The 24,375-nt window shown below is 44.5% G+C and overlaps 1 protein-coding gene across 4 annotated transcripts in view; it reads left to right on the top strand.

Moving 5' to 3' along the window:
• Window positions 1-24,375, top strand: part of GTDC1 (glycosyltransferase like domain containing 1) — a 219,954-nt gene that overhangs the window by 155,357 nt on the left and 40,222 nt on the right. For 3 of the 4 annotated variants that reach the window (XM_073545575.1, XM_073545573.1, XM_073545574.1), the window contains exon 6: window positions 10,266-10,375. The exons of the other annotated variant lie outside the window; for it this stretch is intronic. In XM_073545575.1, the coding sequence (XP_073401676.1) occupies window positions 10,266-10,375 (110 nt within the window). The remainder of the gene's footprint in view (window positions 1-10,265; window positions 10,376-24,375) is intronic. 4 annotated transcript variants of the gene reach the window in all.

The raw sequence follows: 24,375 nt of genomic DNA, 5'->3' as shown, positions 1-24,375 counted from the left end.
TCAATCCCATAGAAAACCTTTGGAGGGATTTGAAAGTCCGTGTTGCCCAGCGACAGGCCCAAAACATCACTGCTCTAGAGGAGATCTGCATGGAGGAATGGGCCAACATACCAACAACAGTGTGTGGCAACCTTGTGAAGAATTACAGAAAATGTTTGACCTCTGTCATTGCCAACAAAGGATATATAACAAAATATTGAGATTAATTTTTGTTAATGACCAAATACTTATTTTCCTCCATAATTTGCAAAATAAATCTTGCCAAATCAGACAAGGTGATTTTCTGGATTTGTTTCCTCATTTTGACTCTCATAGTTGTGGTCTGCCTATGATGTCAATTACAGGCTGCTCTCATCTTTTTAAGTGGGAGAACTTGCACAATTGGTGGCTGACTAAAGACTTTTTTTCCCCACTGTATATGGATATCTAATAGTGATAAGTGCGTGTGCATGGATAAGGTATTATCCGAGCATGCTCGTGTATTAAAAGAGTATCTTCAGCGTGCTCGAATACTATGTTTTAGTCTCCGTGGCTGCATGTCTCGTGGCCATTTGACAGTCACAACACATGCAGGGATTGCCTAACAAACAAGCAATTCCTGCATGTGTTGCAGTTGTCGAACAGCCACGAGACATGCAGCCATGGAGACTAGAACATAGTATTCGAGCATGCTGTTTGACATCTGCAACACATGCAGGAATTGCTTGTTTGTTAGGCAATCCCTGCATGTGTTGTGACTGTCAAATGGCCACGAGACATGCAGCTGCGGGGACTCGAACATAGTATTTGAGCACGCTGAAGATACTCATTGCACGAGCGTGCTCATATAACACCTTATCCGAACACGCTCGCTCATCACTGATTATTTGCTTTTACATTGGATGGATCCTAATCAAATCAAATGAATTTCCATCCACTTTAGCACCCACTAAATGGCTAAATTGCCGGATATTGGAAGAACCATACCAGCTATGATTGGGAAAGGTATTCCCACATGGAGCTTGTTTCCTTGATACTTGCCCTTTTAAATGCAAGAGAGTTTTGAGCGTCCTGAGATTTTTCCATGACCTTTCATGAATTTAGCTCATCAAAGCTCCCTAATAAGCACCAACTGATCGGCGCTCGTTTACACAAGGCTGCGAACAGCGATGGATCGATTGTCAAAGCAATTGTTGTGTTCCCATACAGCACCGTGTTGTCAGCAGCACATCCTCTTTTTTTGAAAGGGGCAATGTGCTGCCAAAAACAATGATTTTTTTAAAAAAATTTTTTCGTTGGCATATAGGCAATCTGATCATCCAACGAACTAACGTTTCACTCATCCCTCTGGTGATCACTGGCATGTTTACATGAGCGGTATTCGGGTTTTCCTCTGAAAATGTATTTGGCAATGATCTTCACATCTAAATGTACCATTAAAGGTCACAAAAAGAACACAAAATATACGCTAGATATATTCTGTATCAAATCAGACAATGCAAAATGAGAAACCCATTTTAATATTTTTAATTTAATTCCAAATATATAAATAAGTCAGGAATATTAAAATTCTGTTCTGTTTTTTTTTGCTAAAATCTCTACTATTAAAATTAATTGGGAAAAAAAAACAAAACTAAATAAAGTAAAGCAAACAAGAAAAAACAGGCTGATATAGCATTAAAGAATGATGTGGGTAGCCAGGTAAGACCGATACACCACCAAATGTACTTATTGAAAGAACACTGCATGAAATATTGATACATGGGCAGCACGGTGGCTCAGTGGATAGCACTGCAGCCTTGCAGCGCTGGAGTCCTGGGTTCGAATCCCACCAAGGACAACATCTGCAAAGAGTTTGTATGTTCTCCCCGTGTTTGCGTGGGTTTCCTCCGGGTTCTCCGGTTTCCTCTCACCTTCCAAAGACATACTGATAGGGAATTTAGATTGTGAGCCCCATCGGGGACAGTGAAGATAATGTGTGCAAACTGTAAAGCACTGAGGGATATGTTAGCGCTATATAAAAATAAAGATTATTAATATTATTATACCGCCTACAGTCCCTGAAGGGGAGGAGAATGACACAGCGGAAGCCATGTCCCGCTCCTTCACGGCGCAGTGTTTTGTTTTTCCTGGAACTTTTCCTTTAAGGATCTAAATAACTTGTTAATCATTACAGCCCTTAACGTCCTTCATGAATAAAATGGAAAGTATAGATTTTATAATTTTTTTTTGCATGCATCTTGACAAGAATTGTTTTTCTTTTCTGCCTTTTTTTTTTTATATCCTTTTATTATCTGCTCATTATTTTTCTTTCTTTCCCACTCGTGTCACCGAATCTTCTAGTCGTTTCACATGTTGTAAGTTAAATGTTCACATTACAAACCCTATATCTCGCCTGTCACTGTTAATTTTTTTTTTTTTTTTTATCAATATGCAAAATGGGTTTTAAAAAATTCATCTAGTAATGTAATGTGTGGATCTCGGAGAACAAAGTGGATTTTCTTTAGTGAATACTACAAAAGCTCTCTACGGATACATCTTAAAGGCATCATGTTTTCAATAAACTTCAAAACACTTGCACTTTTTCCCAGTGAAATGAAAGGATATTCAAATAGGATGCGAATGGCTTTGAGATGGAGGAAACTAATGAAGTATGCATGCTGTATTACACCAAATAGGATTCTTTTTCTTATTAGATATTAATTAAATCAATTATGAATTCACGGCGAGAGGGAAAACTAATAGGGGCTGTTGTCCGATGTCATATCCAGACTATATTCCTTTTGAGTTTATATTATCACACAGTGTAATTCACTCTACAAAGACCAAAGGGTCCGGTCAATGTGAGCACTGTTTATGTGTAAGAATTGGGGATATAGGGGATCCAATTGCTGGGACCCCCACCAATCCAAAGAATTGGGCTCAGAAATGTCCTATAGTAATGGGGCGGTGGCCAGACACTAAACTCGGCTATTTCCAGCTAACACTTAGGGTACCATTACACTAAGCGACGCACCAGCGATCCCGGCAACGATACGATCAGGTAAGGATCGCTGGTGCATCGCCAAATGGTCGCTAGTAAGCTGTCAAACAGTCAGATTTACCCAATGACGCAGCAACGATCCAGCGATCCATATGACGAACTCGGCGATCATTGGGACCTTGTCACACAGCAGCGATTCTGACGACTCCCGCCTGCGTCCATGATCTGAATCGCTAACGAGGTCGCTCGTCGGTGTAAAACACAGCGATGCATGCTGGCCAGCGGGACACCAGCCATCAAAAAATGGCCCAGGACATTCGAGCACGATCAGCGACATCGCAGCAGGAGCCTGGTCGCTGCTAAGTGTCACATGTAACGAGATCGCTGGCGAGGTCACTGTTGCACTCTCGCTAACAATCTCGCTATGTGAGACGGGGCCTTTAGAGATTAAATGGGGCAAAGGGCATTTTCTAATCTATAGGCGTTCACTCTCCCTGGCAGCATTTAAGGTGGACACAGGCAGCAACTTCTTGTGTTCAAATAGCGAGTGGCTTATTACAAGACCATAAACCATCCCAGGACACAAAACCAAACAACTGTGTCTTGGCACAGAGGGAAAAAATAAACAGAACAGTCCATATAGCAGATACAGGTTCACACAGCAGGGTCATCCTTTCAAAGGTAAATCCAGACCTCTAGCAGAGGCTGATCAGTATACCACGTCTTGTCACCTCCACACACACACACACACACACGGACTCTAAGGGTACCGTCACACATAGCGACTCACCCGCGATCTCGACAATGATATCAGCGTGTCAGTATCGCTGGTGAGTCGCTATGTGATCGCTGGTGAGCTGTCAAACAGACAGCTTCACCAGCGATCAGCACCAGCGACGCCAAGTGCCCAGCGTCGCTGTGTACTTTAGTTACCAGCGCGCTGAAGTTAAAGGGATAGTCCCAACTTAGAAAATGATGGTTTATTACTGGGACATGCTACCACTTTATCACTGTTGGGGGTCCAATCTTTGGAACTTCTACCAATCTAGAGAATGAAGATGATGCAGTGGCAATTTCGATCTGTGTTCCGTAAATGGTCGTGCAGTGGCCACTCGCTGTAAGCCTTTTCAAATAAATAAGGCTGACTGTAGATTCCGGTACGGCCAGGTGGTAGGGAGCACACCTGTTTTGCCTCCCCTTTATTTTTTCCAGATCAGTTGGTCTCCTAAGGTTAGATCCTCATTTGATCATAAATTGGGTGGCATGTAGACATCATAAATAGTAAATGAGGTTCACCCATGTATTCCTTGGATTGGACCACACTGATCTTATTGATTTCATTATCTGTAAAAAACATTTTTCATCCTTGCCTATTGGGATATATGGGTGACATAGAGCGTATGCTTCTGCATGAGCGAATCAGGTTCACCCATGTGTTACTTGGATCGGACCACCAATGATCCCACTGATTTCATTTTGTTATCAAATATGAGCTTAGAACTTTTCAACTTTTGTCGAATTGGCAAAAACATGCCAATCGAGTTACAGTGATTGTAGCAATTGTGCGGTGGAGACTTTATCACCATGTCCTCACCAGTCATATACATGGAGTCACGAGAAAAGAAAAAAAGAATATTCTGGATATGATACTTTCAATATTTCCAGTGATGGTACTTTACCATCTCAAGAAATCGTCCATGGTTTTTCCTTGTGCTGTATATGGCGTCATAGATGAGGTGGCGTGTCCCTACACGACTTTCTCAAACTGCCAAAGACAATATTAATGACTAATGGAAGACATATATAATATTGTACCTCGTCTCTGCTTCAAATATAAAACTACAATCCTTCTACTGGATATTTCCATTATTCAAAGATCTGCATTTCAGATACAGGTATGTTATCTATTAGCCAGAATACTTGGGACTTAGGGTTTTCCGGATGAGAGTTTTTCTTCTTAATTCGGAACACTATGCCTTAAATATCCCGATACATATTTACAGGTTAACCCCTGGTATACACGTCACGGTCCAGGCGCTGTGTTTCCAAAGCATGGATTTCCACCAAGGTGCCAACTACTGTATATGGACTTAATTTATCGGGCTGACGCCTCCAAACCTTTGTGATTACATCAGAGTTTCTTCTGGGCTCTTTCTCCTTTTCTTCTTTTCTCCTTTCAGGACTCCTACCCTTTCCTTTCATGTCCCAGCTCTAATGTTACACCCCTTTTGCTTCATTTTTCATGTAGTGCCCAGCCACAAAATACACCAAGGCACCAGCGAAATTATTTTTTGTGATGTTATTGAGAAGGAAGATCCTGGCAGAGCTCTACTTAGATATTCCCTGCTACAATAAGTGCAGAAAACATTGAATGCTCTTAAAATACGCATTAGACATGATTTTCTCCTTTTGAAAAGTGTCCACTTTCAGTAGTTGTCAGCAGATGATATTCCTCCTGACCCCATACACATGCATACTAGACTTGGGTCTAACTTGCTTGTGTTTTCAGCAGCACCTAAGCGGACATATCGTGTACAAAAATTTGGCACTCGAAGAAGTTGCCAAATGGAACACTTTATTTTTAGGCAATCCAAAAATATGGCACAAACTTCCATAGGGAAGACATGTTCTTTCTCCACAACAGCGGTTTGATCTTGTTCTCACAGCGCATTACCATTACAGCATACTTTGTTCTCCTATTTGATCCGGGTTACCGATGAAGGTCAGAATATTTGATCAAAACATCTAAATCACTTAGGATTGCCTAAAAATGAAGTATTCCATTTTGGAACTTCTTTGAGTGCCAAGTTTTTGTACATAGACTGGATGGGATAGGATCCTGCCTGTGCACTACTGTCAAGGTTTTCCCGCACTCCAACTACCTCCTTAAGAAGACATATGGCAACGGCTTATCTCTCCACAGAACTTAAGGATAGGTGTTAAAATTCACCTTACCGATTCTTTTCTCCTATGACTACAGCTGGCAAGGGAGAGACAGACGGCCCCTTACATCCACAAAGTAGCCGATGGTCCTGCTGAAGTGTGAAGTGTTGGCCGAGTTTAATGTGTATGGATATCCTAAGTCCGAGAATATGAAAATATAGCCAAAATATATATGGTCATGTGAGATTTTTTTCAAGGAAAGTAGTCACCATCAATGGACTTGCAACCAAAGACATATCCATGTAGGACAGGGGAAAAACCATAACGTGTTGTGTTCACTGTTTGCCTACTGGGCCAAGTGTTACAAATGCCAAAGAACAGAGCTACAAAGCAAGAAATTGGAGATCTCCTTTAATATCTGATGTCCCCCAATTATTTTGTCTTCGAGAAGTCTCATGGACTTCCCATTGGGTCCAAGAAACCCCATAAATAATGAACAACAGGCAGACATTTTGTATATATATTTTTTTTAACAAACATCAACATTTCTCTATTTACAAGGTCTTTGTCTTTCCTGCAAATTCTTGGTGTGAAATTCCGATTTTTGTTCTATAAGTGGAGGAAAAAATAGGGGGGGTTGGCAGAACTCGTGTCCTCGTTGCCCTGGAAACAGATTTATTTATTAAAGGGTAGAAATAAAATGAGCTAATATACCACATACCTGCACATCGACAAACTCCTATTTCAGCTGTAGTTGACAATTAAGTCCTGGACAGCTACAGCCAGGGGTTAATGTTACTCATTAGAAGAACTGGGTCATTACTGGCAAATCAAGCCACTTACAGCAGCCGGGCTTAAAATGCAAAAATCCTGCATCTCGACTAGTGAGATTTTTATGTTAATTAACCTTACTTTCTGTGATTTTATATATATGTATGTACTGGGCTGTGTATCAGTTAATTAAAAAAAAAAAAGAAAAACACTGCGAGTTTACTTCTTTCAACTCGTTATTTTCCCTTGTCTTTGAAATGGTTTCATTATTTCATAGCAAATGCTTGTGTCTATATGACAAGCAAAACGGGTATTAAAACGAAGACGAGACACATCATGGAAATCAGTTTGATCACAGGGGAATGAGCAAATAAAGCTGCGGAAATGGGAAGAAATAAGCTTTGCTAATACCTCACCTAAGGAACGCAATGTAAACCCGGCAGAGCCGGAGATTTTGGAGGTGTTGTGTGGTTGTGTGTTTATGCAGCACTTGACCTTCAAGAAGGAAAAGTTTGTTCCAACTTTGTAGAACTTTGTGTTTTGTTGTTTATTTAGTTTTTTTTTATAACCATGAGTCAAGGTGACTTCGTCCTGTAGAACAGAGATGGAAGGATAGTTGCATATCTATACAGTCATGCAATTATTCATGGCGTAGAAGTAAAAAAAAAAAAAAATTGGTTTAAAGGAAAAACTGTGCTCCAAAATTTGATCCCAACGAATGAGCAATGACAATTGAGCAGAGGTTTGGACTCCACACATCCACTACGGTCAAAACAAGACAACAAAGCCCAATTCCCTTGTCCAGAGCCCTGTTCTTAGGATTGGGCGACAACCCAGTGTTCAGACCCCCGGTGTTCCCTATGGTTAGGGGACAACTTACTGCTTAGGATTCATTCACACGTCAGTTCTTCTCATACGACTGGTATCCCTGTTTTTGACGGATAGAACTCGTACCTTAAACAGTGGATGAGACCGTTCATTTGTCCATATTTTTCACGGAAAAAATCACAGAGACCAGTCTGTTCTTGATTCAAGGGTCGGATCGAAAGCAGCAATGCAGCACCATGGGGTCTTGAAAAATTTGTACAGCGCTCGGATGACATACAAAAACTGATGAAACTCGTAATAACCTCTGATGGTAAACATTGACCATGCAGATGAAACTCGAATAAATAAAATGTTGATGAAACTCTCACAAATTTTATCGTACAAGAAATCACTGACGTGGATAGAATTACGAAAATTCTTAAGACCCTGGACCAGTGGCACGAACTACTGACATAACTGCTGGACCAAGGTCCTGACAAACTTTTTCGTTTACATAGGTTGTCATGGATAAACAGATTTTTCTTCCCTTCTAGCTCAGTTAGTTTTTTATATTCTTATTTGCTGTTTAAGTAGTTCTCTAAAAAAAAAAAAAAAGAATAAATTATTTCAGAAAGACTTTTGTGATCCTGATAGTTTAGTTTCCCTTCTCTGCACAAATCTGAACTAATAAGTCATGTTTGACTTCCTAATTTCTACATCAAGTCCCTCATTTCCAGCCTGTATCAGATTAGTCAGCTCAATTAGTAACTTACCTGGGACACTATAGTTAAAATGACTCAAGCCAAACCTCTCTGTTAGTTTGAAGTCACAAGTCATTTTATGACTCTTTTTTTTAAGTTAATAGTGAAATTTGGATTAAATGTGTTTAAAATCCATTTATACTGCAAGATTATCATGAAACAGCGTTTCTAGAAACATTCATCTCATGACGAATCATTCAGTCTAAACAGGCTGTCAATCACCTGAGGTGAGATGATCTTATGGTTTGCACAAAAGATCATTGTTCCCCACAGCACATCATCCTGCGTAAGTAGTACCTGTCTTTCCGAGAACAATAACAGTTGTAAGATGGCTATCGGACAGGCCCTTGTGGGGAGATATGTATCATCGAGGTTTTTAGCTTCGGTGATGTAAACCTGGGAAAGCAGGCTCCAGCACATATAGGGTTGAGAGAAGTTAATAGGGTGTATCAGGGCCGGGTTTACAAGCAGTCAAAGATATGGGTAGGATTGACTGCTTGCATATCGCCACCCCAGGGGCCTGGTATTGCAGATAAAAATAAGACCAGTTGTGTCATTCTGTGTCTGGAGGTGTGTAGACCTCCAGAATTGCTTGGGTTTGCAAAAGGACCAAAAGATCTGGACACTAACGTAATGTATGGACTATTTACTTTCTGTTGTCACTCTGTGCCGGAAAAGGCTGTCTTTTTGTTTGGTTATGCTGAGCGGTTTATGAAGTTTTAATAAACCCGCCTAAAAATTAACCTGCAGATTAACCCCATATCTGCAGATTAATAGCGTTTTTTCACATGGCAGGTTCCGTGTAAGGTCCCAGTATATATTAAACTAAAGTCATCTGAACCTCTCGATACCGACAGGATGGACCAACAGTCTAATGTGTATGAAGACTCCCTGTCAGACGATGTCAGGGAAGAGAAGGATCCAACAAGCTGAATTTTCACCAGCTGCTTGTTTTGTTTTCTGGGAGATAAGATGCCACCTAAGGAGTCTGGCAGCATCTCTCATAGAGACCACAAGAACCGAGCTGAGCACTCCTGTTTGTGGACGATTCGGGTAGATAGCTTTCTAAGATATATATAGCCGCATTTACTGACTGGGATGTCATTTCCTCCTCACTTTACTGTTGGTCTCCACCATGGTTTTGAATCATTCATCAACGATTTGAAAATCTTAACATCTTTCTCATATAAACCATCTTTTTGGAAAGTAAATTTGCACGGACAACCTCTCTAAATGTGCAAAATATATCTCTTATCTGTCTGTAAAATCTCATTCACTTGTCCAAGTCTGAAGTCAATTCTCTACTGGTTTTTCTTTTTGAGTTAATGGTTACTGACTTTTGATACCGACTGTCTGTCTACGCGCCTTTACCATTGCACTGGGGAAATAAATAGGAGCAGAGGTTTCCAAGGTTCTGTGAGTTATGGCAATTATTAAAATTGTTTGCAGGATTCTCAACCACCGTTACAATATTTTCCCTCTTATTTTTGTGTCATTCCCCCGACAAGATCTGCAACCGAACCCCCAGCTGCAGTCATTTATCTCTAACTGGCATTTTAGCCTCAATTTTCCTTTTAACCTGCTCGGAAATCTACTAGATGGTAATATCACATCCATCGCCTGGCTGACAATTCAACAAAACTTCTCTTTCAAACTTCTCTTTTTCCTCCAACGTTTCTCGATTTGCTAACCGTAGGCGACAGCGTCGAAGACGCAGAGTCGTGGTGTTCCTACGAAGATCTAAACCTCATATTACCTGGAGAGAAAACTCCTCTAAATGGAAAAACAAGTGTTACGTTATCTAAGCCTTACTGCAATGACCGCGTGAACTCTTCAACTTCAACATACACCATGGAAAAACCTTGATTGTGCAGTGATCAGAAGCCAATGGCTCCCAGCTAAAGAATACTCATTGTCGAGGAGCGAAGAGCCGGGGCCACAGGGCAAAGCATTAAATGCTTTTGAAATACCTCCGGCCCCCGCAACCCGAAAATGGTATCCTTAGAACTGAGCCTCGGCCGTCTCCCTTGTGTGCTTCTTATCTTCCCAAGTAAACATATTTTCTCTTTCCTTTCATTTAGGGAACATGATAAAGATCCAGAGACCTTCTTCGAAATTATGATGAAACTAAAAGACCAGGGGCTGCCTTTCTGCCTGTCGGTGCTCGGGGAAACTTTTACTGATGTGCCAGGTATATATGCAGTTTCTGTTCTTATAACAGGGTGTAATTACTTGTATTTTCTCACCATTGCTACATAAGTTATTTTATTTATAAGTTGCTGAAGACTTTCTGTAATTCGATGTGGAATTTTTCATGCTAAGTCAGTGAAATCTTTCAATTTGTGCGTAGATAAGAACGATCAGTCTTCTAAGACCAGGTACAAAGAGTAAATACAGGGCTGGTTTCGTCTTTGCAAATTATAAATTATCAACAGGATGGGTGGACCCCCACAGATTCGGAGAACGGGGCTCGGAAATGTTTTGCTAAGCCCCCCACATACACATTAGAAAGTTGTCAGATGAACGATCGTTTGGCTGACATCTATGTCTCCAGACATATATAGGAACGCTCTGCCTAGCACTCTTGTGTTCTCTCGTTTGGCAGCATCACATCTCCCAGAGAAAAGGATAGATCGTCATGAGAGAGTCGGAAGGCCTCCATACTTAGTAGACTGTCACCTATTCCTCCTGATACTGGCGGGTTTGGATGATTTTCGTTTAACGTGTACTGTATATGGAACTTGGGGTGGTGGCTGGACATGCGCACACCTGCTCCTCTCACTGTCTATGGGACTGCCGAAAACTGCAGAGTACAGATCGGAGGAGGTCCCAGTGGTTGGACCCACTGAGTGATCAGCAAGTTATCACCTATTCTGTTCATGGGAATAATCCTTTACGTTGAAAACAGGAATCATGTTCTATTTTTCTGCAGCTTTATTATTTGCATTGAAAAGGCCTTTTTATTTGACTACTATAGAATGGTGAGGGGTCATAGACTGCAAGTGGAGGGGCAGCTAAGATTGCCCATGTTGATTTTCCTCTGGGTAAAGTGATCCTGTACCAGATTCCTCCTCTATAAAGACACCCAACATTTGCGAGTAAGGGAAGAAGGGAGAATTGGTCTGATCACAATGTCAAAATGTGAAAGCTGCTATTATGGGGTAATGGGATGAGCTAGCCTGTATAGGGAGTCCCGAGCTTGATTCTTGATACCTGGATCACAATGAGAGTGACTGAAGAGAATTTCGACTAACATAAAACGAGCCTCAAAAAAATGACTATATATTTGCCACGTATAGTCACCATACCTGATGCCCTCCGTTTACCTCCCGCTGTCTTCTCTGCTCCTTCTGCTTCGAAGATTGCTTCTACAGTGCCGAAGAGAGTGAGGAAAGTCTGAACCATTCCTCCCCTGCCTTTCCTATGCTGTGGAAGCAGAGATCACCTGGAGAAGCAGAATACATCTCAGCAGAGGAGGCTCCAGTCCTGTACCCATCCTTTCTTAGGCTACTTTCACACTTCAGGCTTTTTGAATCCAGCACCCTGCGGCGCCGCATCGCCGGATACGGCATAAAATGCGGAAACCGCATGCACCGGATATCATAGGCTTCCTTTATACAAAAAGCCGCATGACGCCGGATCCGGCATCATCCGGTTTTGTACCGCAGGCAAAAAACGTTACATGTAACTTTTTTTGCAGACGCCACACCGTCACTTTTTGCTGGATCCGGCAAAAGCAGGACACGCCGCAAAGCGGCGCCAATGTAAGTCATTGGGGAAAAAAATGGATCCGGCAAGACATATCGCCGGATCCGGTTTTACGAATTTTCGCCGCAGGGTGCCGAATTCAAAAAGCCTGAAGTGTGAAAGTAGCCTAATAGTTATACATTTTGCCACTCTTGTTTTTTCCTCCTAGGAAAGTGGATGTGAGTAGTTGAGTGTGTCCCTTACACAGTCTGACACTGTCCAATCAGTCCTGACTGTAACCCTATCTGTAGGGACATGCCCCTTTGACAAGGGAGGAGTGGCAACTCCCAGTTGTCAATCAAATCACAAATTTCTAGATGGAATATAAAAGCACAAAGTAGAAACCTAAGTATTGATTGGATAGATTTAGTAATGTGAGAATCATGTGGGAATAGTGGATGAGGGCAGGTATATCTCGCCCAGATTCCTTTCCTATGTGGCCTAGTCTGGTCAGTATCGCACCTGCTTGCTAATGAATAATGGGAGGTGGATATAAAAGGATGCAAGGTGGTTGTGTGAGTGTCTCAGCCTGGGAACACAGAGAGCCTGTCTGTGTGAGAGACACACGTGAGTGGAAGCAGTGCCCACTGCAACTGTGGTTTGGCTGGACGGGAGAAGCCCGCCAGTTGGTAGTTAGGTTGTCCATTGTTTAGTTAGTGCCGGACAGGCAAGGATTTGTTTTATGTTTTATTTCCTTTTGCATTGCTTTCACCTTTAATAAACCTGACCCAGGGTCAGTTACACCCAAATCCCAGCTCTGCGCCTGAGTTTCATGCTGAACGCACGTGACCTTTGACCCCAGCAAAGGCGATCCCGGAGTGTTTTATCACATTGTGGTGGAGAACGCGGGCATCACGTTGCAAGCATGAGCATGGAGGACGTGGTGAAAGCGCTGGTACAGTCCACCGCCGTCCAGCAAGAAGCTAATCGGGTGATGATGGCCCAGATGAAGGAGTTGGTGGACATGACAACTACCGATCGATCGCTTCTCCAGCAGGTGGCGCAGCGCCTGGCAAGCTTACCTGAGGTTAACCTGGAAGCAGAGTCGAGAGTGATTCACGTGAGTCGGTACTGGCAGAAGATGACGACCGAAGATGACGTCGAGGCATACCTGACCACGTTTGAACGGACGGCGGTGCAAGAAAAATGGCCGAAGGCACGATGGGCCGGCCTGATTGCCCCGTTTCTTTCCGGTGAGGCCCAAAAGGCGTATTATGACTTGGAACCTGAAGCTGCGCAGGACTTTGACAAATTGAAAGCCGAGATCTTGGCCCGGTTGGGAGTGACGACCGCTGTCCGTGCACAGAGAGTGCATCAATGGACTTATCAGCCGGATAAACCACCGCGGTCACAGATGTTCGACCTGATCCACGTGACGAAGAAGTGGCTACAACCCGAGGTGTTGACAGCGCCAGAGATAATCCAGAGAGTCGTCATGGACAAGTACCTGAGAGCTCTACCGCCAGCCCTGAGGAAGTGGGTAAGCCATGGAAATCCTACGACGGCAGATCAACTGGTGGATCTGGTTGAACGTTACTCCGTGGCGGAAGGACTCCGAGACGACGCTACCCCACCTCGTTCTTCATCATCTCCACGTGGAACCGGTAAGACTGTTCCAGGGAGTAGGGGAGATGGAAAAATCCCTAAGACAGTGGGAGAGGAAAACGCACTGCGAGGCCGAGAGTAACGAACTATGGTCTAAGCAAGGGGCCCGTTAGGTGTTTCCGCTGCCAAGAGATGGGACATATTGCTGCGAACTGTCCGGTCACTACTGAACCCATGCAGTGCGACATCACTGACTCTAAAAACCGCATGTCTATGGTTGCACGGGTAGTGAGTGTGAATGCCGGTCAAAAGGATGTGGAAAAACACTTGTGTGATTTAACTGTTGATGGCAAAAATGTGGTGGCTCTGGTGAAGGCCAGTCTGGTGTCAGCCCCGACTGGACCATCAGACAAATTTTCTGTAATGTGTGTGCATGGAGACACCTGTTCGTACCTCACCGCGGTCATATGCATTACTACTTCCTATGGGTCTGTGCAACATAAAGTGGGACTCGTCCCGGCGTTATTGCATGATGTTATCCTGGGCCGTGATTTTCCCCACTTCTGGCAATTGTGGGAGAATCAGTTGATGCCCTCGGGTAATAGTGTACATGATTCTTCTCCCAGGGCGCGTGTGGGTCCCGAACCCCTGGAAGAGGTCTCCCCGGAAGACTCGGGGGAAGAGTCTGCTGGAAATGACCTACAGTTCCCGTTTTCAGTCATGGCGGGTGATACGGAGGAGACCGGGGAAGAGGAGGAGGCCGACAGCCGTCCACCTCCCCGTTTGCCGGATTTGGAAGTTCAGAAAGATGACTTCCAAAGCGAGCAAATAAAGGATCCTACCCTTTCTCAGGCTAGGACAAATGTAAAAGTGATAAATGGGGTACCCGTAGAACCTGGCTCTAGGCTGGCATATCCTTACATGGTTCTGGAGAATGATTTACTCTATCAGATAGAGAAAAAGGGGGAAGATATGGTGCAACTATTAGTCGTGCCAAAACCCTACCGGCGGCAGGTGCTGGACCTGGCCCACGGACATGTGATGGGAGGTCACCTGGGAGTCCAGAAAACCACCGAAAGGATATTACACTGTTTTGTTTGGCCAGGCATGCATCACGATATTCGAGTATATTGTGAGTTTTGTCCTGACTGCCAAGCCTCTGCACCTAAGCCCCGGTTCTGTAGCCCTTTGGTACCCCTACCTATTATTGAAGTCCCGTTTGAGAGGATTGGGATGGATTTAGTTGGGCCCCTTCCATGGTCTGCACGTGGACACCAACATATCCTGGTCATCTTGGATTATGCCACTCGTTACCCGGAGGCCATCCCTTTGCGTAACACGGCCACAAAGACGATTGCCAAGGAACTGGTGCATGTGTTTAGTCGGGTCGGTATACCAAAACAGATACTCACCGACCAGGGGACCCCCTTTATGTCCAGGGTAATGAAGGAGCTCTGCCGATTGTTACAAATCGAACCGTTACGCACATCCGTGTATCACCCTCAAACAGACGGGTTGGTCGAACGGTTCAATAAAACTCTGAAGCAGATGCTGAGAAAGGTGATAGACAAGGATGGGAAGAACTGGGACTATTTACTTCCGTATTTGCTTTTTGCCATCAGGGAAGTACCCCAGTCTTCCACGGGATTCTCGCCTTTCGAGTTATTGTACGCCCGACGTCCTCGCGGACTGTTAGACGTTGCAAAAGAAACCTGGGAGGGTCAGGTCACACCATTTAAAACAGTGATAGATCACGTCACACAAATGCAGGACCGTATTGCGGCTGTTATGCCTATCGTCAAAGAACACATGATACAGGCTCAAGGAGCCCAAAAAAGAATCTATGATAGGGGCGCCAAGATCCGTACGTTTGCACCCGGAGATAGGGTGTTGATCCTGGTCCCCACGGTGGACAGTAAGTTCCTGGCAAAGTGGCAGGGCCCCTTTGAGATCAAGGAAAGAGTTGGTGAAGTAAACTACAAAGTATACCAGGCAGGTAAACGGAAACCTGAACAGATTTATCATGTAAATCTGATAAAGCCCTGGAAGGATCGGTCTGCCTTGTCAGCGGAGCTGGCCCGTCCTGTCTGCTCGCATACCGTACCGGAGGTACGGGTTGCAGAGACTCTCTCGGAGCGGCAAAAGACGGAAGTCAGGCAGTTTCTACTTCACAACCAAAAGTTTTTCTCAGAAAAACCCGGGCAGACTATGCTACTGAAACATGACATCGTAACGGAACCTGGTGTCACAGTTCACGTAAAGCCCTACCGAATCCCGGAAGCGCGCCGTGAAGCCGTTTCCCGAGAAGTGAAGGCAATGTTAGAGTTAGGAGTCATTGAGGAATCGCACAGTGCGTGGTCCAGCCCGATTGTGTTAATTCCTAAACCGGACGGCACCATCCGGTTCTGCAATGACTTCAGGAAACTGAATGCGGTCTCAAAATTTGATGCCTACCCCATGCCCCGGGTCGACGAGTTAATAGATCGGTTAGGAAAAGCCCGGTATATTACGACCCTAGACCTAACAAAGGGGTATTGGCAGATCCCTCTGGTGGAGGCTGCCAGAGAAAAGACGGCATTTGCTACGCCGGAAGGTTTATTTCAGTATGTGTATATGCCGTTTGGACTGCACGGGGCCCCGGCAACCTTCCAGAGACTGATGGATCGAGTCTTGAGGCCACATAGGCGGTACGCTTCGGCCTATTTGGATGACATTGTCATTTACAGCTTGGACTGGGAGACTCATCTCCAGAAAGTACAAGCTGTGATTGACGACCTGTGGGAGGCAGGTCTAACCGCGAACCCCAAGAAATGTCACATCGGGCTAGAAGAAGCCCGGTATTTGGGGTATGTAATTGGGAGGGGTGTTGTTAAACCCCAGGTTGATAAGATTCAGGCGGTTCAGGACTGGCCACAACCTGTCAACAAGAAGCAGGTGCAAGCCTTCCTGGGGATCGCCGGCTATTATCGCCGGTTCATACCCAATTTTGCAGCCATCGCTACCCCCCTGACGGATCTTACAAAAGGGAAAGACTCCGTCATGATTAAATGGAGTTTAGCGGCTGAAGAAGCCTTCCATAGCCTAAAATGGGCACTTTGCTCTCAGCCCGTACTGGTGACTCCGGACTTCCGCAGTGAGTTTGTGGTACAAACGGATGCCTCTGATACCGGTATCGGGGCCGTACTCTCACAAGTGAGGGACGGAGTGGAACACCCAGTCCTCTATCTCAGCAGGAAGCTGAATAAACACGAGCAAAGGTATGCAGTCGTAGAAAAAGAGTGCCTCGCCATTAAGTGGGCTCTAGAGGCCCTCAAATATTACCTGGTGGGCCGAAAGTTCAGGCTGATCACTGACCATGCCCCTCTCAAGTGGATGCACTTGAACAAGGAACGGAATAGCCGGGTGACCCGGTGGTTTCTTGCCCTGCAGGCCTACACTTTTACGGTGGAGCACCGCCCAGGGGTACAGATGGGAAATGCAGATGCCCTGTCCCGAGTGCACTGTTTGGCGGGTGTCATTGCTCGACCGGAGAGGTCTGAGCAGAGGGGGGGGGATATGTGAGAATCATGTGGGAATAGTGGATGAGGGCAGGTATATCTCGCCCAGATTCCTTTCCTATGTGGCCTAGTCTGGTTAGTATCGCACCTGCTTGCTAATGAATAATGGGAGGTGGATATAAAAGGATGCAAGGTGGTTGTGTGAGTGTCTCAGCCTGGGAACACAGAGAGCCTGTCTGTGTGAGAGACACACGTGAGTGGAAGCAGTGCCCACAGCAACTGTGGTTTGGCTGGACGGGAGAAGCCCGCCAGTTGGTAGTTAGGTTGTACTTTGTTTAGTTAGTGCCGGACAGGCGAGGATTTGTTTTATGTTTTATTTCCTTTATGCATTGCTTTCACCTTTAATAAACCTGACCCAGGGTCAGTTATACCCAGATCCCGGCTCTGCGCCTGAGTTTCATGCTGAACGCACGTGACCTTTGACCCCAGCAAAGGCGATCCCGGAGTGCTTTATCACAGTATTTTATGGGAAATTCAATTATTTACTAAAATAGACAAGTCGTCCTTAGACTAGGCCATCAATGTTGTGGTCACAGATCGGCCTTTTTACTGACAATCAGTAGATGTAACTGATGTGGTTGCTGTGTCAGGTACTACAGTAAAGGAGCATTTTGCCCATCAGGGGGTGTCTGTGGGATTAGACCCGCGCCATCATCAATGAAAAAGACCAGAAAAAAACCCTTTTAGTATTACACGATGTTTATCATTTTGAACTGTTGAACATAGAGGGGGGGGGGTCACATACTTTGTGCGTATGAGATTTGTAAATCACCTCTAATGTATACAGCAATCTCCTTTCAGACGTATAATGGCAATACCTTCCCTGCTGCCATATAACGTGCGATATGAATGGTCATGAAAAATGCATGAATTTATATACCGAACGAGTACTCTCCAAATATTTATAGGAAATGACTTGCTTTGTTTGTTTATCGCTTTAGGCAAAGATGTTTATTGGATTTGTCGAGTGGTTTTAATATTACCGCTCCAAAGCGCAAGTCACGGGAAATTTTCATTTCGAACAGGTTTGGAACGGCGCATCTCGTATCGCTGCGGACTGCCTGTTCCACGTCAGCCAGGAGGAAATCACTTGAATGAGTAAAGATGATTAACCAGAAAAGTTAGTCTATACAAACCCATATGACAACCGCTCACTGCAGACCGGTAACCTGCCGCCAAATCATAGCTCAACAGACGGTGTGGACTCGTCTTCATATTCACTGTCTGTGTAGGTGTACACCGATAGAAAGTCTGCGGGCCGCCGCCGTTACTAAGGCTCGTTTGCCTTAGAATTATATGATGTTCTCTTAGTTTATAACCAGTCTGTAATCACTGGAGGGTTTGTGCTATCTGCAACTTGGATGTGGCACCACTTTATGGTCAGTGATAAGTCCGTCCTCCCAGACTGCCTCAGACCATAAAAAAGAAGAGACCACAGCGCCAATATAGCTTAATGTCTTCTTTTTTTTTTCCGCCTGCACAGTGGCATCAAATTGACCTAAATGGGGCCATGCTTTTGTTTTTTGCACAGCAAGTGGTAGGGGTACGGCAGCATAAAAAAAAAGTCAAGAGCAGTGGAAGCCATTACTAACCAAAAAGTGGCACCATGTTCTAGCAATATGATATAATTTTATAAGATTGGGATACCACTTTAACAATAATGGTAGAATACTTCCAATGTCCATCCCTTAATCAATCCTTGCAACATGACCAGAGAATAACGTCAAGTCATAAAGTGAGAGAGCTATCTTGCATACTGTATGTTTTGCCCATGGAGCATTGGCTGTAAGACTTCACATTCAACCGCTCCCTTCGAGGAACACCGGTACGTTGTCCATTTGCTCTACACTGATGAGGGCCAAACACCCCAGATTATGCCGTGTCTAGATGAGATTCTCCTGTCCCATTTATCCTTGATCATGGTGTAAGGCTCATTGAAGGGTCGTAGGTTAGATACCTCTCCTTTGCGGTACTTGACTGAGCATTAATTTGCGTACTTTCCCCCCACGGATGATTGCCAATAAGGCTCCATATTCAGTTTATCTCTTGAAGTGGAAAGCAGTAGTTCCTCCACTTGATAGTTTCTTTCATTGTGTGAGAGCATTGTTTTGCTTTCTGAATACATGCATCCATATGCAAATTTATACACCCTAATGGCACTCCACTGCAGCCGCCAGAACGTGAGCGTGTTCCAGGTTACTTTATAAGGTTCATCCCAATCTTGAGTGTAGAAAAGCATCTGTAAGATGCAATAACTCATGCTTACTGACCCTACTGGGACCATTCGGGTGGCTTCCAGACAAAAAAAAGGAGAGAGCTCCTAGATTCCAAGAGGACCTGGCATATCTCTCGGGAGGCGATGAAACCTCCTGGAAAACTTCTGAAAGTTTTCTTGTGCATGACCCCAGAACTTGTCATCCAGACACACATTAGGGCAGTATGGAAGAGACGCTTAGAGTGTTACGTAAAAAGAGGATTTAACCATTTAAGAATATCTTTCAATCTATGTCCACAAGGGCATCCCTGAAAGTTGGCAAGTATGCCATAATTTTTTTTTTTTTGTGGCAATGGAGATGCTTCCATCAGAACGTCATCACCGATAGTCCCATTTTATTATGCAATTGTTGTCTTTAAGGATGTCAGTAATATTTCAAGTAAGGGACATCCTTGTGTCCTAATTCAGGACAAAATGGCCTCTAGAGATATGAGTTTACTGCTAGAGTTGAGAAAAAAAAGATTCACACTGCCTTGGTCCGGCATCCAGTTCGCTCTTCCTTGGCAGCCGGACTTCACTTCTACCGCCAGTATCCCCGTCTCGGCATCCTGCGTGCCTCTTTTTCTTACTAGACTTCGCAACGTACATCATGACATTGTGAGGTGTAGTAAGTACAAGAGGAGGCCAGGATGACAGGCCGGTGATGTCAACTGCACAACTGAAGACTGCCCTGGTCCAGCTGCCACATAGGAGCGGACGAACGCCGGATAAGGGCATCATAAATATTTTTGCTTAACTCTATTTACTGATATTTTTCCATTTCGCAGCTTGACCCATGAGATCCAGGGCACCTGCTCCCGTGCCAATTCCTGACTAGCTGGTGGCTCTCCTAGTCTAGGCACCTAAAGTCAATGTGAACGCACCCTTCCATTGATTTGCTTTTAGCCCAGATTATGAGCACAACTAACATTATATCTGGGACTAAGTAATCTTGCCCATCATTAATTGCCTCTCCCCACATAAGGCACACACACGTGTGCTAATTCCTCTTATTAATACAAGGCGCAGCCATCTTTCCTGACAGGGTTAAAGCCTTCTGTCGGTTTCTGGTGAAGAAGTCGAGATGAGAACTGTTGCCAATGCTTCAGAAAACCTTTTTGAAACATACGGTAATTGGAAACAGAGAGGTGGATTAAACAGAGAAAATCTTTTTTTTTATGTTTTTTTTATGCTCTAATCATATGGATCCATTCCAGATAACATTTGGGACCTTTTGGAGATTGCGATGAGAGGGTGGAGCAGGTGAAATGCCAGAAAATGACATCAGTATTGGCGACATTCGTGCATAAGTCAGCGTGATCAATCTCTCTTTTGGGTGCTGTAAGAATCACAGCTCGCTTTTGCCCTGGATATCTGTTCTACCTGTATATGATCATGATATATATTTTTCTTTTTTTTTTTTTTTACCTTTTTTGGGGAGGTCTTAAAGTGATCTCTTTGCAAATAGAAATACCAATTATACAGTAAATCACAAACTTCTATATTTCTTGTTTTTTTTTAAATCTTTTATTCAGGTTCTTTGAAAGCTGAGCGCCAACCATTATGGCTGTTTTCCTTTCTTTCGATTTTCAGACTCCAGAGTTGCAGTCTGTTCAACATAGAAAAGTTGATGGGCCCCAAGGACGTTAGCATGTTGGTTGGCACCCAGCTTTCTCTAAACAAAGAGGCTCTTTTTACAAAAAGAGGGACTTTTCTCACCACCCTTTTAGATTTCCTTTACGTCTATGGCTCTTCTTTTGTATAGCTCCAACAACTTTTCAAATAGTCTTCTGCTATGCCAATGTGAATATAATCTCAGGAAGCAGAATGTTTTCTTTGCACTCTCAGCAGTGCCCGTGATACTCATATATAGTTGTGCTCAAAAGTTTTCAAACCCCGGCATCACCCAACCACTAACCATGAGTGGAGAAAAAGTTTTGGTGTTGTCATTCATATTCTCTGAAAAAAGGCCAAGAAAGCAAAAATTCTGCCGGGTTCTGTAAACTTTTGAGCACAACTGTATGAACCCCAGGATCGAAGCCATGGGCCGAGTTGTGAGCCCGAGTTGCAGAAGTCCTCCAGGAATGGTGACCCAGGCATGCTTGAACTCACTGGATGTGGGACTTCACTTGAGTCTTAGGTACATTTCCACGGTACTGCATCTTTTCTTACTTTTAAACACATACCCTTATTTCAGGTCTTTTGGCGAGGATGCAGTATTTTTCATTTTCCCAGCTGTAGGTCCAGTCATTACTACACTGCAAATTCTTCATGATTTATTTTGACTTTTTTCCCTTTGTGTCAACCTATTCATGTTTGTCCTTGTCATAACGACTTTTCTTTGTGCTGTTCCCTTATGGGTTCCCTCTTGATCAGTTTATGGGTTATCAAGTGTGGCCATCAGGTTCCACTTTCCCCTGCAAATATCTAGACTAAGCTCCTAGCTCCACTGAGGTGGCAGCCCAGGTACATGTTGGGAGCATGACTGTCACGCAGGGTGAGGATGAAGCTAGGTGCACAACAACGGGAAGAGGGTGGGGGAGCCCAAACACTAGGAAAGGGGAAATGGAGACCCCTAGGCAAATCTAATAACACCCTGTCTGCCCTTACGTCCCTAAAAAGTTTTCGAACTTATCGCTAAGCAGGAACCGAATCCCTGACTGACCCTAGTGATAGGCCCTGGATAGTGAGTGGAAGGGGTGAGCACTAGTCAGCCCCCACTACAACTAAAGGCAAAGCAAGAAGGCAAATGAGGGAATACACTTAGCGTGAGACGACACAAGAGAGCTCACATCATCAATCCTGCAAGAAGCTCCATGAAGAAACTAGTCAACTTCTAGCACTTCCAACACAGGCAGACATAAATAAAGCTATCACTGGCACCTTGCTAAAGCAACTAAAGATATTTAAGCATCCAGCAAGGGTCTGTTATCAACAGGAGACGGTGGAGATCACTGCAAGATCCTAGCATGCGAAAGATATCACTCCACAGCAGAGATGCAATATCCAGAATGTGACTGCAGAGCCAGGCGCAGTGACCTTCTACCGCTGCATCCAGAATGACTGTCTATCACACCTGACACACCCGTGACAATGACATGGTTTCGGTATGGGTACCCTGAATTTGTCACCCAATGTCAATTACTGTAGTAGATAACCAAGAGGAAACAGAAATGGCAAAATAAAATACTAGAGGAAACTCCAGGAATGCCAACGTTTTTTGTTTTTTTTATACCTTTATTTTCCCAGATTAAAGTAATGATTTTCTACAGTTATGGAGATTTGTCCTCTCGTTTCTCTTTCTAGTTTATTAGTAAAGCACTTAGGAAATAGAATTGTGTGGCGAGCAGTCATCTCCATCATGGGTTGGATCAACTAGGGAAATGCGCCTGGTAATTACATTTTCTTGATAATTGCTGCTCTTAGATGGAAGATGATATCACTTCACTCAGTTAAGACATCTTACTTAAGTCTTCTTGGGCCTGTGTGACTTTTAGGTATCTCGGAGTACTTAAAAGATGCGTGTTATTAATTATCTTTACATCTCAGATCGAGATCCCTTGTAACGTGTCTACCTACGACTTGCTGAAATCAGCGATGGCTTATACCAAGGACGCTCATCCACTATTCACAAGGGAAGCAGCCATATTTTCTGCTTGGCCATTCTATCGGATCCTAACAGATCAAGAAAGTTGTCATTTTTTTTTAACGGATTTTTTTAAATTTTGGAACTTTTTTTTCCTTTTTGCTTTGTCGCTAAGATATCAGTGGATTCTTTCAGTGTCATAGATTGGCAATTATTACATTCCTTATTTTTCTCATCTATATGTATAAAGCAGAGTGTAGGTGTGTGTAGGTATCATGCCACGCCCACTCCACATAGCCCTGCCCACTGGTGGGTGGAGAGCGGGGTTGCAGGGGGAAAGTGCGGGATGCGGGTGGAGAGTGGAGCTACGAGGGAGAGAGCGGGACACGGATGGAGAGCGGGGCTGTGGAGGGAGAGCGGGACTGTGAAGGGATAGAACGGGACAGCGCATGGAGAGCGGGGCTGCAGAGGGAGAGAGTGGGATGGCGGGTGGAGAGCGTGATGGCGGGTGTAGAGCGGGGCTGTTAATCGAGAGAGCGGGGCGCGGGTGGAGAGCTGGGCTGCTGAGGGAGAGCGCAGGATGGCCAGTGGAGATGGGCTGCGGATGGAGAGAGCGGGACGGCCAGTGGAGAAAGGGGCTGCTCAGGGAGAGAGCAGGGCTGCGGAGGGAGAATGCGGGACAGCGATTGGAGAGTGGGACTGCAGAAGGAGAGAGCGCGACGGTGGATGGAGAGCTGGGCTGCGGAGGGAGACAGCGGGGCTGCAGAGGGAGACAGCAAGGCTGCGGAGCGAAAGCGGGGCTGCTGAGGGAGAGAACGGGATGTCCAGTGAAGGCAGAGACTGCGAAGGGAGAGAGCGGGACAGTGGATGGAGAGCAGGGCTGCTGAGGGAGAATGCCGGACGGCAGGTGGAGAGCTGGGCTTTGGAGGAAGAGAGCGGAACGACAAGTGGAGAGCGGGATGGCAGTTAGTTACTATGCCCAGACAACGCTGCGCTCTTCAGCCAGTCAGTAATAAATTACATACAGCCACAACAGTAAAGGGATTTTCCATTTTCAGAAAACCCCTGGGCCCCGGCTGCAGTTTTGTTTTAAAAAAAAACAAAAAATGGTGCTTTTCGTTCCCTCACTTTTCCAGCGCTGAGTCTCCTCCGCAGCTCCCGATATCGATTTCTGTCCGTAGTCTTGGTGTCAATAGCACTGCCGCTGATCAATGAGCGTCTCGTGCTGTCAACTTGGGCAGAGCACAGTTTTTCTTTTTTTAACCCCCACTTCACCTGGCGACAGTGGTTGTCGGAAAACGGAAAATACCTTTAAAAACCTTGAAGTGATTACATTGATCATCTCTTGAGAGTGACAACCGTGAAAGGGTTAAATATTTAATGTAACAGGTGAACAGTCCTTGGAATTGATTTGTTGGAAGCAGGAAAGATGAGCAAGCCTCAGAATCTGAGAGACTTTGATAACAGCCAAATTGTGATGGCTGGATGGAATCTTCTCCAAG

The sequence above is a fragment of the Dendrobates tinctorius genome, unplaced genomic scaffold (genome assembly GCF_039654945.1).
Source record: "Dendrobates tinctorius isolate UK_male_01 unplaced genomic scaffold, ASM3965494v1 ptg000143l, whole genome shotgun sequence".
In the NCBI taxonomy this organism is placed as follows: Eukaryota; Metazoa; Chordata; class Amphibia; order Anura; family Dendrobatidae; genus Dendrobates; species Dendrobates tinctorius.
This window is presented reverse-complemented; position numbering and strand designations above follow the sequence as displayed.